Below are 14,455 nucleotides of genomic sequence, written 5' to 3' on the forward strand. Positions count from 1 at the left end.
ATTTAAAAAAGAAGTATTCATATCCTAGCAAGTCAATTGAATACTTCTATGTTGTATCGTGATTTTTAAGAAAACTATCTTTTTGCTCTTCTTTTTTGGGGGCTTTTACCATACAGACTATTGTGTTTTGTGAGTATGTGAGTTTCGGTGTTTGTGTGGATATATTGTTTATATATGCATCTTATCCTCGTCTAAGTGGACATGCTAAGGACAATGCAATTGAAGATGATCAAACCAGATGGTGATTCAAGATAAAGATCTATTTGATTCAGAAATAGGATGTGTACAAACATAAAAGAAACTCGTATATCCTTTAATAGTTCTGAGTTATTTATTTGGTTATTAATGGAATAATTCATCAAGTTTTTTGTTTTCCTTTTATCCATATTTTTTGGACTCAGGTTATTTATGAAGATATGTTGGGGTCGTGGTTGTTTCAAGGTGGTTGATTGAGTAAAGTCTAAATGCATGATGACAAGCTATCAGAGTGATGTATTCTACTCTTTCCAAGGTCACAAGGACGCTCCCTAGGCTAAGTGTGGGGATATGTTAAGTGTATTTTGTTGGTTATTTGGGGTTGAGTGGCTATTTTGATACTTGATTGGATAGTTTCAATTGGTTTTGAGAGTGTTTTAGTGAGTTTTGGTTTAGGTTGAGAATTTTTTGATAGCTCATTGAAGGTTTGGTTTGGTTTGATGAGTTTTAATGGGTTCTATTAAGTGACTATTTGGTCTTGATGTATTCTGCTTGCCTTTGTAAGGCCCTATTTTTGTTCTATTTAATCTTTGTGCTTGTGAATGGATATATTGGGATATGGTTGAAGATCTTTTGAATGTATTTTGATAGATTAGTGTGGGTTTGGTTTAGACTATGTGAGTTTTATTGAGTTATGTTGACTTTATATGTTGAGCTTTTATATGTCTTCTATTCACCTATATATGCTTTTGTATATGTTTTTTTGGATGGGTATTTAGCTTGGGAAAGGTTTTCCTTCCTTGGAAAGAGAAGAATACAAGCTCAAAGTAGCTAGTTCGAATGAAAAAGTAGCAGTTAAAGACTAAAGTTGAAGACTAGGAGTGACAGTGTCACATGCCTACTGTGAAGAGTCACTATAGTGGCTCTAGCGACCTTTCGGATCAGTCATACAACTTGGAGGGTGTCTCTATAACCAATTGAGGGTTTTGAATATTCATTTATTGTATTCCATTATATGAATGGCATAGAGCATGTGAGAGAGAGATATTGTGTGAGAGAGCCATTTCTATACCGAAAACATCGTATTTGAGAGTGAGATTATGAGATATTGAGATGCATACTATGCATTATTGCAGAAGAGATGTATAAATTCTATGTGATGGTTTCCATTCAATCATAATTATTACTTTGTGTTCATTCCTTCTTGGTTCGTTGCTATGAAGATGTGATGTGCTGAATTGATGATAAATATGTCACGAGAGATATTGTATATGATAATGCATGAAGATTTTGTTGTTCTTATTATTATTTTTTCTCTATGGTGCTATAAACACTACAAGATATAGACCTTATACCGATGTTTAAAGCGAAAAAAATACAAACAACAAAATTTGCCCCCGTCGTCGCAAAAAGTATCCTATTGACGACGCCATAGAAACGTCGCTATTGGCGTCGCTATTAGCGTCGCATTTTGCGTCGCAAATGCGACGCCAATAGCGACGCAACCAGTAAATTTTCGACGCGCATAGTGACGGCAATAGCAACGCGAGCAGTAAATTTACGACGCTAATAGCGACGGTAACAGGGATATAAAAAAATTTGTGGCAAGGCAGCAAGCTGCCCTGCCATATATAGCACTGTGTGCTTTATGAGAGCCATACAAAATAGTTTCTGCACTATTGTATACAAAGCGCTTGCAAACAAAAAGAATGTATACTGAAATCATAAAACTGATACATGAAATAAATACATGATCGCATAAAAAGCGATTGGTACAATCATGACAGGATATCACTAATACATAGAAAATGTCTACATAGATCAGGCGACTAAAAAATAAAGGTGTGTGAGCTCCAAGGATCTAAGGGCGAGCTACAAATCCTCGTCCCCTGAAAGCTCGTCCCGCCGCAAAGGAGCATCGAATGGATTCTGCAGAAAAAGAAACAACACATCAATCCACCATACAATAATGCATTCAAATATCTCATGGTAACTACGGACAAGAAAGATGAGTGACTTACAAGGCCGTTGCGTCTATACAATCGATCGATCAATGCATTGAGACCGTGCCTCTCTGCATATCGAGTCTCAAGGCCTTGCGGATTGCGATTTGTAATGGAGTGCTGCAAAGAAAACAAAATGCTAACTGTTAGAAACATGATTGTCAGTACAAAGAATATTTCAAAAAAACAAACAAGCAAAACAATAGAGAAACTTACAAAGTCCTCCAAATATGTCCTGTGGCTGTCACTCCCAAGATGATGGACCACTCCGGCCTCGCGCTGCTAACTCCAACGTCCTGGAGAATCTGTAGCCTCCTCTCTCAGTCGGCGCCAGTCGTCTGCATCTAACCACTCGGGCTTTGCAGCCCCACTCTTGATTGCCTTGCGTGCGTCGAATAATCTATGTGACATGTATACACGCATGTAATCCATCATCCAGCCCGTAGAGAATCTATCTACTGCGCAGCTGGCACCGGAAACTCCTCGTGCAAGGATGCTACTATGTAGTCCTTACTCCCCTCCGGTATGTTCTTCCAATGATCCAGGACGTTGTGTCGAAAGACTTGTTGGCACAACTCTCTCATGCGAGCCATCACCCTCCTCCCCTCATCATTCATGATGATGGCTCCTGACCTACTATCGACCAGATATCCATAACCCCTAGAAGTCTGCCTAAGATGGGTCCTCTCCCATCTCCGTCCACGCTCCTAGGCATATCCAGGAGACCCCTCTACATCCGGTGTACCGACGGGGGTAACCTCTCTCAGAGTGACACCCAAAGGGGTGCCACCTGCTGATGGCTGCGCAAAAGCCGGAGTAACTGGAGTAGACGTCCCCACAGGTGTGACAAATCCTGGAGATGATGCAGCTCCAACTGAATGACGAGACGGAGACACCACATCCGTGTCTCCACATCAGCATCCCCATGATCCCGATGCAATCCCTCCCTCTGGCCCAAGTAGTGAGCGTCGAGACCGTCTGCTCGAAGCCGAAGCATCCGATCGCGCTGAAGCAGATCTAACAGAGCGCCCTGACGAAGAACGAGACAGCTCCTGATCTGCCATCTCTCTGAATCTCGCGAGCTGGTCTGGAGACATGCATGCGAAGATATCCTGCAACTCCTCATCGCTCATCCCTCGACTCATCCTGAAAATGTCACTTGCACAGATAAAAAATAGCGTTAGAATAATCAATTTAAATTATACAAAGCACAGTAATATAAATTATTTTTAAAAAATCTCTCTTAAAATGCATATCTTATATACCTTTATAAGAGATCTAAACAACGAATTGAGTAAGTGGATGCTCCAAGTATGAAGTATCCTATGGTCCCATGTTAATCTCCTGAGACAACTCCGCATACACTGGAAGGTCGATAGACATGTCACCACAAAAGAATGAGTCCGTCTCATTCTCAAAAAATTCTTGGACTCCTGTATTTCCATCATTGTTAGAGGATGCGGGCTCCAAGCTTTCGACCACCTCCACCCCTTGTAATATCGACCCCTCTATTTGCATATTATCTTCATCTATGCTCGGAACATCACTTTGATCATATACTCTTGCACTTCGAGGAGTAGAAGGTATAACATACCACCATCGAGGTTGTCGGGGGTTTGGATAGAAGATTACCTGTTCACAAACACGTACAAAGCGAGTTCAAACCATTGTGACATAAACCATGTCGTATTACAATTAGCAAGCAAATGACTCCATGCACTTGTTCACAATGGGCCGGCAACACAAAGGTGTCATGCAAATCCGTCCATTTTTTTTCGGAATCTATTTCGAGAAGTCCCAATGGACCTCGTCGAACTGTTGCTCCAGCTCCTCCAAGTACCACTTTGAACCACTACACATCGAATAGTATCATGGAGAAGCTACGGTAATCCACTGTAATAATACTTTGCAAGTTCCCAAAATACTCCATCTCATCCACAACCGTGTTCGGATCCATTGCTCGTCGTCGGCTCTCTTACTCGAACCTTGCCATGACACCACAGTCCATTGTGGAGCGCATTTTATCAATACGCTCCCATGAAAATGCCGTCCGCGTGACCACGTTGCACTATATATTTTGTACTGTACATTGAAACACTCAAATTAGATGTCGCATATAAAATTTAGATACGACATATTCTAAACCCCTCATCACCTTTGGACTACATCCCCTCGAGAATTCCCACTCCTCCATTGAGACCTCTGTCCCTTCGCTGGATGCTGCGGTCAAGGCTCCATGCAACCATCGTGTTGACATAAACCGCGGCATCTCCTCCATGCCCTCGGGATATCGAATCAGTCGATGACGCGTACTACGTCGGAATTCAGCTCGTGCTTCCTCTCGATCTTGCCTTGCAATCTGGTACTTGGCGAGCCACGTCCCTATGGAGGCATGGTGTAATATACAAAAGCAGTTTACCTTCTCTTCCATTGAGGCATCCATTCTTTTTGCTACCCCATTTCCAACCACCACATCTTCAGTCAGTCTATCATCGTCCTTCAGCATCCATAGCATTTCATTGTCTGGTTCCACCATTGGTAGCCATTGTGAGATATGCACTAATGCCTCTGACACCAACCAACCTTCGGCCATGCTACCTTCCGGCTGAGCTTGTTGTCGCACAAAGCCTTTCAGGGTTTTCATGAAGCGCTCCAGGAAGAACATCCATCGCGTATGGACAGGTCCCAGCAATCTCCACTTCGTCCACAAGATGCACAAGAAGGTGGACTTGTATCATGAGCATGCTAGTGGGCAGGTATTTCTCAAAGAGACAGACCGTCTCCACTGCTCCCCGCCTCACGGATTCAATAGAGGACGTCTTAATCTCTTTCTGTGAGATCCATTGCACCAAAGTCGACAACTTGTAAATGGCCCCGGGAATTTCTGGAGTAAGGCATCCTGCGATCGCGATCGGTAGGACAAACTACCACAAATGAGAAAGCATTATAAATAATGGCCACTTTTCAAATTGCAAAATGCCCATGCTAATTACAATCCATTCGTAGCACAAACCTGACATATCTTATGCCAATAATGGGATTTTAGCCCCGACAATTGGTCATCTTTAGAAAATGCAGACCTGAGAGAACGCATCATACCCGTCGGAGTGTGGATAGACTTGATTACTTGCTTCACAATGCGCTCTTCTTTAGTGGACAAAACCCAAGGAGCGCGAGGAAGCTGCACGTGACCATCAGCACTCGACTGCGGCCAAAGCGCCTCCATCTTATCTACCTCCTTCAAATCCATTCGTGCCCCTATAGTGTCTCTCTTTCCTATGATGTGGTCCCATAGCAAGCTGCCCACATTCTTGAAAATATGCATGGGATCCAACAAGTGGTTGACTTGTAAGTGGGTCCAATATGGCAACTCGTAGAAAACTGAGAACCGTCGCATTCCATTTGGATGTGATTCCGGGTTGACCATTTTCAGCTCGTACCAGCTTGGGCGTTCATACGTGTTGGAGGTCGTCCAAGGAAACCTTCCCTGAGTTCATGATCCTTCGGCAAGAAAGCGGCGTGTCCTTGATATACCATCTTCTTCATGGTTCGTGATCTTTGGGAGTCTAACTGTGGCCCACACAATGGACATGCATGATAACCTGAGGTAACCAAACCTGTAAGGCGAGCCATGATCTAGTGAATACTTGATTGAATGAGATAAAATATAGATATTACCAGCGAGAACGGAGGTCTGCTCACCTGAGCACTCTCCCAATCCCGGAAAGTCATGCATCGTCCACATGAGAATGGCTTGAATATTGGCTAACCGCCGACCATCACGCCTGCTCATATCTTGCACAATGACCCCCTCCTCCCACAAAATCTTAAGCTCATCGACTAATGGACAAAGATACACATCCATATTTTTTACTTTGTAGCGGCCTGGGACAAGCAAGCTAAGGATGAGATGTCCTTTCTTCGTAGAAAGCCATGGAGGGATGTTGTAGTTGACAAGGACTATAGGCCACACACTGTAAGAAGTTGAGCGCAGACCGAATGGGTTCACACCATCCATTGCGAGACCGAGCCGAAGATTCCTTGGCTCTCGTGCAAAGCCTGGGAAGGTAGAGTCAATGTGGCTCCATGCGCGCGAATCCGTTGATATTCGTTAAACTCCATCCGTGGACCTATTCTGCACATGCCACGTTGTCAAGCTTGCCATGCCGGACATAGAAACATGTGGTTTATGCGAGGGATGAGAGGAAAGTGTTTGAGAACTTTTTGAGGGATGGTTTGCCCTTGCAAATCCTGTCGATACCTTTGAGCACCACACTTTGGACATGTCTCCATAGTCTTGTATTCATCTCGAAACAGTATGCAATCGTTGACACATGCATGGATGTTATTGTAGTCCATGCCAAGCTTCCGTAAAACATGTCGTACATCATCACGAGACTCAGTCATGGTATTTGCAGGTGGAAATATATGATATTTCAATAACCTGAAAAAAATCATAAAACACCTTGAAAAAGCACAAATGTTTGTAATAATATTGTCAAAAAAAAAAATCAATGAAGCCTATATGCAAGGTACCTGAATAACTCGGTCACACTCGTATCGCTCCACCCGTATTTTGCTTGCACACTTAAGAGTGCAAGCAATGTCTTCAATCGAGATACTCGGTACCCATCATATAATGGTATGGATGCTTCCTCTCTAAGCGGATCAGATGTTTCGACATCCATGGGAATCAATGCATCGATCATTGCCTCCATCTCAGGCTCCAAGATTGTAGGTAGGTCTGGAAGGTTGTCTGTCTCCTCTGGCATTGACGGTATAGATTGGCCTTGCGAGTGGTGGATTGGCTCCTGCACTCCATCCATCGCACGCCCACGAACTCTTCTAATTGGCCGCAAAGGGTTCGCCCCCCCTTGGGACGAGACATCACCCCCTTGGATAGAAAATTTACCAACAAGACCCAATCTTATTGTGTATGGTTTTCAATTAGCTTGCGAGTACAATGCATGTAGTTGAGAGATTTATTGATGTTATATCTCGGCCATATACCATGCTCGAGGATTTGTTTGTCCCGGTAGATAATTATTCGTTATTGTAAAAAAAAAAAAGCATTGGTTCATAAGGTTCATGAGTTGAAGACTAAATGTTTGGACTTGACTAAAAGATTGGATAATAGCTTATATGCTAAAAGGAAAAGTGATGAATATGTTACTTCATCATTGCAACAAAAAGATTGGTGACAAGGATGCTATGATTAATGAAGTTCTTCACGAGGTGAATATAGAGTTGAAAGGGATGGAACACGATTCTCTTTGGGATTTAATGGCGATAAGTCAATTATTGAGGTGTCTTCTTGTACAACCATTATACCTTATATACCTAGCTACGGTCTCTAGGTTATGTACTTTGAGTATCTTAAGAGGGGCTCTACTAGGATTACTTATACAACTGCACTAGAGGGCTTTGAGTATAAGTAATCCATTTATGAGCATCATTGAGGATCTCTTAGTCTAATAATAAATCAGTCTCAACAAAAAGCATCTTAGAAATGTGGTTTTTTTGTCCTAGGTCCATGTATTAAAATTAATGTCATCTATGAAATTTATCAACTATAGTAATAAAATTTGTTTCAATCAATTCTACTCATAGTCATAACATTTGAAGAAAATATCCTATGCTCAATTTAAGGGATTCTTCTTCTATAACAATACTTTTGGGTTCATTTTGATGAAATACTGTAATGACCATTAGCTAGGGTATCATTTTCTTTTAGTCATTCGTTGACTAGTTGGCATGATTTCTAATTTGTTATGCCTATAAAGTTAATACAAAAAAAATGAATTATGCATATCACAATTAGATCCCCTACTTGGACATTATGAAGGATATGACCAATTTTAAGCCATCTTAAAGAGTCACCAATGTACGTGGCCCATGGCAAAGCACATTGCATACCATTATCGATAAGTCTATTATCGTGCATCTTAAATATCCTAATTAGACTTTATAAAGTGTATGACTAATTTTTAGCCCTCTTAAGGAGTCGATGTAATGGTACCCATAAAAAAAGTAAAGTGGATACCATTACCATAATCATGGATATGTTATCGTTCCAATATATGTTATCTTTCTCTTTCTCTCCCTCTCTTTCTCTCGCATTTCCTCTCCCTCTCACAATATATCTTAACACTCTCCAAAAGCAAAAGGGAGAGGGAGAGAGAGAATGCACTCTCCCTCCCTCTCCCTCTCCCTCTCTTTCTCTTTCTCTCCCTCTCTCATCTCCTCCCCCTCCCTCCCCCTCCCCCTCTCTTTCTCTTTCTCTCCCTCTCTCTCCCTCTCCCTCTCCCTCTCTTTCTCTCTTTCTCTTTCATTTCCTCTCCTAAAAAAGCAAAAGAGAAAGTGATTTAAACATTAAACAAGCAAAAGGGAGAGGGAGAGAGAGAATGCACTCTCCCTCCCTCTCCCTCTTCCTCTCTTTCTCTTTCTCTCCCTCTCTCATTTCCTCCCCCTCCCTCTCCCTCTCCCTCTCCCTCTCCCTCTCTTTCTCTCTCATTTCCTCTCCTAAACAAGCAAAAAAGAAAGTGATTTAAACCTTAAACAAGCAAAAGGGAGAGGGAGAGAGAGAATGCACTCTCCCTCCCTCTCCCTCTCCCTCTCCCTCTCCCTCTCCCTCTCCCTCTCTTTCTCTCTCATTTCTTCTCCTAAACAAGCAAAAGAGAAAGTGATTTAAACCTTAAACAAGCAAAAGAAAGAGAGAGGGAGATTCACCGATGAGATATGGCGAGTGTGGGGCAGCTCCTCTTTGCGATGAAGGCTCCTTCTCTCCTTCGCGAACAACGGCGACGGCGGCGGCGGTAAGTCTTCTTCCTCCTTCTCTCACGACGGTCGCTCTCTCCCTCGCTCTCGCTCTCAAAACACAAAACGTGAAAACACGAAATAAAGCCGCGCTCGGTTTCGGCCCGCTTTTTTCCCTGTGGAGCGTCGCTATTTGCGTCGCAAATAGTGATGCCAATAGCGACGCCGCTACCCGCCGTCGCTAATGGCCGTCGCTACCAACTCAAATCCTTGTAGTGAAAGAGATTAATAACATGCATATTGATGAGACAAGATAGATTTTCTTACAAATTTTTCCTTGTATTCTTGGTATTCTCTCAGGATCTTGACTTTTATTAGCATAGTATATTTTGCTAAAGCAAAAATTAATATTACTTTTGGCCATCTCTATTACACAAATTTATGTATTATGGTCATATGTGTGCATGCATGAATTTATTTATTATAATTGTAACCTTTCTATTAAAGCCTATGGGCTAGACAATTATTTTTATGACTTTAAAATAGGTTTAGTATATTAAGAGTTAGATAGAATAATTAGTAAGAAGCATGTCATTCATGCAAGGAAAGGAAAACTCCCAATGGGGATGCTTTTTATGATTTTTTAGTGAAAAAGCTAAGAAAAAGTAAATCCATAAGTATGTGCATAAGAGACATGCTCACTTCTATAAAGGGAGGGGGGGGGGGGGGGGGGACATCACATGCACTCTTATTGTTAACTCTTATCTCTATTCTCCCTCTTATATTATTTGTTTAATTTTTAATTAATAATTATATGGTAAAAGGCTATAATAATGGTAGTTGAGCTAGGTTAGTGATTTACATGTCAATATCAAAGAAGAGCCATGTATCCCTTCTTGGAATCATCATCAATAACACATCATATATCTATCTACCAAACATAATCCAACTAGTGCACACAAAGTTATATAAAAAAATAATTCATTATCATGTGATAAATAGAAAAATAAAAATTCAAAAATCTTATAATAAATAAATAACTAATTAACTTCATAAAATTATCACCACAACACTCTCCCTTGAGGGATTTTCTTTTGGCTCTTAGGTCTCTAAATTAGCATCTATCACTACCTTTTTATTGACGGCAATCAAAGTGCATTAGTAGTTGTACAAAACTGAGCCTTTTATACTTGTACTATGAGCATTGAGGTGCATTATCATTATGTCTAGGAGAGACTATCTATAGGAGAGATTCGCTTGGCATATGTGCAAAATACATGAGTGCTAGCTCTTGTTCATCGCATCACTCCTAATGGGGATTTGTTACCATATTTTGGTTGTCATATATGTGAACAAACTTAAAACCACAAAGTACTTTTCCCCTCTCTAGGAGGTTTTTTCCCCTCAGTCTTGTATATACGCCTATTTACTCTAGGCTATACTTTGTGTTGTAAATCTCCTCTATTGACACCTCTCAATACACACTTTGTATTGTGTCCTCTTAAGCTTCTTCCTCTCAAGCTGTGTGTGCATTCCTACAATCCTAAATCCAACAATTGCTATCCCAAGTGGAGAACATTTATAGACTATAATGTTTGATTTCTAGTGGCTAATGCATCTTCCAAACTTATGTGGAGCCATTGATGGCATGCACACATGACTTAAAAGTAAACATTGAGCAAAAGCACTTTTCTACACAATATGTTTGTAGACATAAGTTCCATACCTTGTTATGGCAAGGAGTAGTAGAGTCAATGAATTTTTTAAAGGAATGTGATTTATACCCTCTTGGTAGGACACATGAATCCACAAACTTCAAGAGCTCAAAAATTTTCTAACAAATCAAGTTGTCATGGGTAAGATGCTTAGCAAAATAGTTTAATTATACAAACATGAATTAGATCATAAATTTTGGAAAACTCAATGTGTAAGCCCACAAGCTTTCTATTGAAAGCATTCAAGTCTAAAGGAGGCCATGAACCCAAGATAAGAAGAACTTATTTGACAAGTGAATCCAAAGGGTAGATGTATGTAGAAAAGGAATTAGGGATTCTAAAGAATAAATGGAGGACTTTATGTGAGCTTTATTATCTTGTTAATTGCTACCAAGTGAATAAGCTAGTAAGATTGATAATCAAAGGATTAAAAAGTGTGTAAGAGGAGAAGTTTCAAATAATTAAAAATTGTGCAAGGAAATTTTGAAGTTTTTAGGTTTGTAAAAGAATGCAAAGTAGTATATTTTATAATTAATTATCTCTCAAGTTAATTTGTTGGAAGTTAGGAAATGTATAAGTTAAAGTTAATGCATAATGATGACATTAATGAGGTTTAACATGTTAATAAAATTTAATAAGTCCATAAATTTGGATTGTTTAGTAATATATAATGGGTTAGCAAGAATAGATTACAAACCTTCAAGGTTTTACAAGCTACCAAGGATAGGTTACTAAGGTTCAAGGGATTGTAAACATACATGGGAGTACCCTAAACTAGGCTTGTGTAGGTTTTTGCAAGGACAATGGCTAAGGTTTTAGTAGGGGAGAGGGAGGCTTAGAGTTTGCCATAGTTAAGTAAAACTCCATCTAGCAATAGAGCATTTTTTGTCTGTAGCAAGTGCATGTGTGAAACATGCAATTGTAGCTTTTCAGGAGATACAACTTGCTCAGCAAGGAGGGAGGGGGCATTAAGTATTAGGGGTCTAGTTAGGTTTTGGGTGGGGGTTGGGTTTGGTTTGCACATGCTTTTGAAGTAGAGGGAAGTGGAGATGATATGCTTGTGAGAATACAATTGTGATGATTTAAGCTAGTATTTTACTATCCCCCTTACCCTAGCTTCTTTTGTACATGTTACTCATTTGTTTTGAGAGAGAGAACATGTCCTTTGATACTAGAAATGATTTTTCACCCCATGGATGCCTTCACGTCGTTGCTCACTTGTTTTCCCTTCGGATTCAATCGATCTTTCTTGATTCATTATGATTAATTCTCCATGTACATGCAACAATCAATTGCTTCATTTACTTGATAGGTCCTATTTGCGGGTATGGATACATGACCGATTTTTCAAGATAATGCTCCGCCCTTTGTCTAGGGCATATGGAATTCGACAAGCATCCTCCTTCCAAACTTTGAAGTTGTTGAGATCCATTTTTTTTATAGAATAACTTGTATAAGATCTTCTCTAAGACCATTGCTAATAGACTGCAAAAAGTATTCTTGCAATTGATTTTCTTGTGGGCTGTATGGTTTCATTAAGGGTCGGAATATCATGCATAGTATTCTAAATGTTCGATTGGGGTTAGATTTTTTCAAAGTTTCTAGACAACAAATTGCTATGATTCAACTAGATATTGAACTAGATATTGAAAAGGCTTTTGATTATGTTAGTTGGTCATTTCTATGACAATTGATGACTACCATGGGTTTTAGTCCTAGAATAACATCTCTTATTGATACCATCAACCTTGATGTAGTGGTGTGCATAGAACTAATAAATGGGGGAGTGGTTCATAAGATTGCTCTATCTTGCTCCCTTCGCCAAGGGTGCCTCCTTAATCCCTTGCTATTCTCCTTGGTGACACATTCAATGCATTCCTTACTGGATAAGTTTGGCTATTGATGATGAGATCATAGAATTGGCTCTTCCAAGTGGAGGAAAACTCTTGGAACACTCTCATAGATGATTCTTTTATGTTTCTTATTAAGGTTGAGAGGTCAAATTTGGATAGCACAATGACTACTTGGAGCCTATTTGCCCTCGCTTTGGGCTTGCATGTTGATGCACATAAATCTACTCTAATAAGTTGTATGGACCTTGATTTGGATGCTTTGGTGTGGCAAGGGGGAATGGTTTCTAGATGAGAGATACCTCGACACCTAGGTTATCCCATAGGGGTGGATATGGATCCTCATGCTTTGCTTGACTAGATGTCTTCTCGTGTTCGTATTGGAAATCCTAGGATTGGCCTCTACATGTGCGACTAAAATTTGCACAAGCAATCATGATCAACATGATTTCTTATTTCTTTACTTTGCTTCTTTAGACACAAAATTCATTGCAAGAACTAGTGCAACCCATTCACTTTATGCTCTAGAAGAAGGTAATCAGTAGCGTCATCTGTGGGTATCCTAACAACATGTTACTATGCCAAAATGGATGGGTGGTGCTGCCTTGTTGTATGTCAAAATTCATATGATGGCCTTGCACTTTTCCCACCTATAATCCAAAATTTTCATTTGGAGACTTCTTATTGGGGGCCTTTTGACACGTGATGTGATGTGTGGTCACAAGATATCCCATGGCATATGTGTTTTTTGTACTACTTGTGGTGAGACCCTTGCTCATCTCTTTATCTCTTTCTCAATTGCTAGCAGCTTTGAGACTTCATTTCTAAACTATAGACCTCGTTTATATGTCAAAGATTGTGCATTTTTTCTTGGGTTTTGGGAAAGATGTCGTAAATAGCTAGGTTGCAATCCCATTGTCCTTATCTCTTTCAGTTTATGTGATAGATAGGTCTTTGCACATATAACAGACTTGCAATGCTTTTATATGTGGTTCATCAGCCTTAGGCATCCATGGTCATGTAGGTTGTGTGTGAGGCTTGCTATTATGGCAGATTACTTCCATGGTTTCTGTTGGCTTGATTCTTGAAGAGGTCTTTGCTTTGTGCCTTTTGGCTTCATGAGTTTATTGCCAATCTTGGATTGTTCTTGGCTTGCTAGAAGCCATGATGTAAATACCTCTATAAATTAATTCAAACATCAAAGAGAGAGAGAGAGAGAGAGATGCATTGAGAAAGAAAATAAAGTTTGGTTTGTTCGTGACAATAGAGATGAGTGGCGTGATTGCTTTATCTATGGAAGTATAAGCTTCCCTATCAAGGAAAAGTTTTCAAATGGAGGCTTCTTGTTGGGACTTCTTCCCACCGATGATGTGTTGCAGGGTTGCAAGATATCATGTGGCAAATGTGCTTTTTCTACTACTTGTTATGAAATCCCTACTCATCTTTTCATCACTTGCCCAATTGCTAGACAAGTTTGGGACTTCATTTCCAAAGTATGGACCTTGTTGACAAGTTAGAGAATGCCAATCTACTCTTGGATTTTGAGCAAGATGCCATCATTGGGCAAGTTACAATCCTATAATCTTTGCCTCTTTCAATTTATGTGATGGATAGGTCATTGGTACATTTGGTGGACTCACAATGCTTTTATCTTTGATTTAGTCTTGAACATCCCTGGTCATATGAGTCGTGTCCAAGGCTTGCTATTATGGAAGATTACTTCCATGGTTTCGACTGGCTTGATATTTGGAGAGGTGGCTGCTCCATGCATGGATATTGTTCTCTCCACAATTGTTGTGACCACTACATGATCCTCTTCTTTTGTTCTTTTAGAATGGTATTTTTAAAGCCGTTTGGCTTTATGAGTGTTTGTTGTTAGTTTTTGATTGTGCTTGGTTGTCCAGAAGAAGGCGTAATGCAGATATTCTTATACATT

General features: G+C 40.2%; 1 protein-coding gene across 1 annotated transcript in view; it reads left to right on the forward strand.

Annotated features, from left to right (window-relative positions):
• The window catches only part of LOC148009644 (uncharacterized), a 44,483-nt gene extending 43,173 nt beyond the window's left edge, over nucleotides 1-1,310 (forward strand). The window contains exon 11 of the mRNA XM_087673484.1: nucleotides 402-1,310. Within this exon, the coding sequence (XP_087529610.1) occupies nucleotides 402-449 (48 nt within the window). The 3' untranslated portion in view covers nucleotides 450-1,310. The remainder of the gene's footprint in view (nucleotides 1-401) is intronic.
• Nucleotides 1,311-14,455: the final 13,145 nt, after the last annotated feature.

The sequence above is a fragment of the Lygodium microphyllum genome, chromosome 30 (genome assembly GCF_053477565.2).
Source record: "Lygodium microphyllum isolate KBCC chromosome 30, Lygodium_microphyllum_v1.1.10, whole genome shotgun sequence".
Classification (NCBI taxonomy): domain Eukaryota; kingdom Viridiplantae; phylum Streptophyta; class Polypodiopsida; order Schizaeales; family Lygodiaceae; genus Lygodium; species Lygodium microphyllum.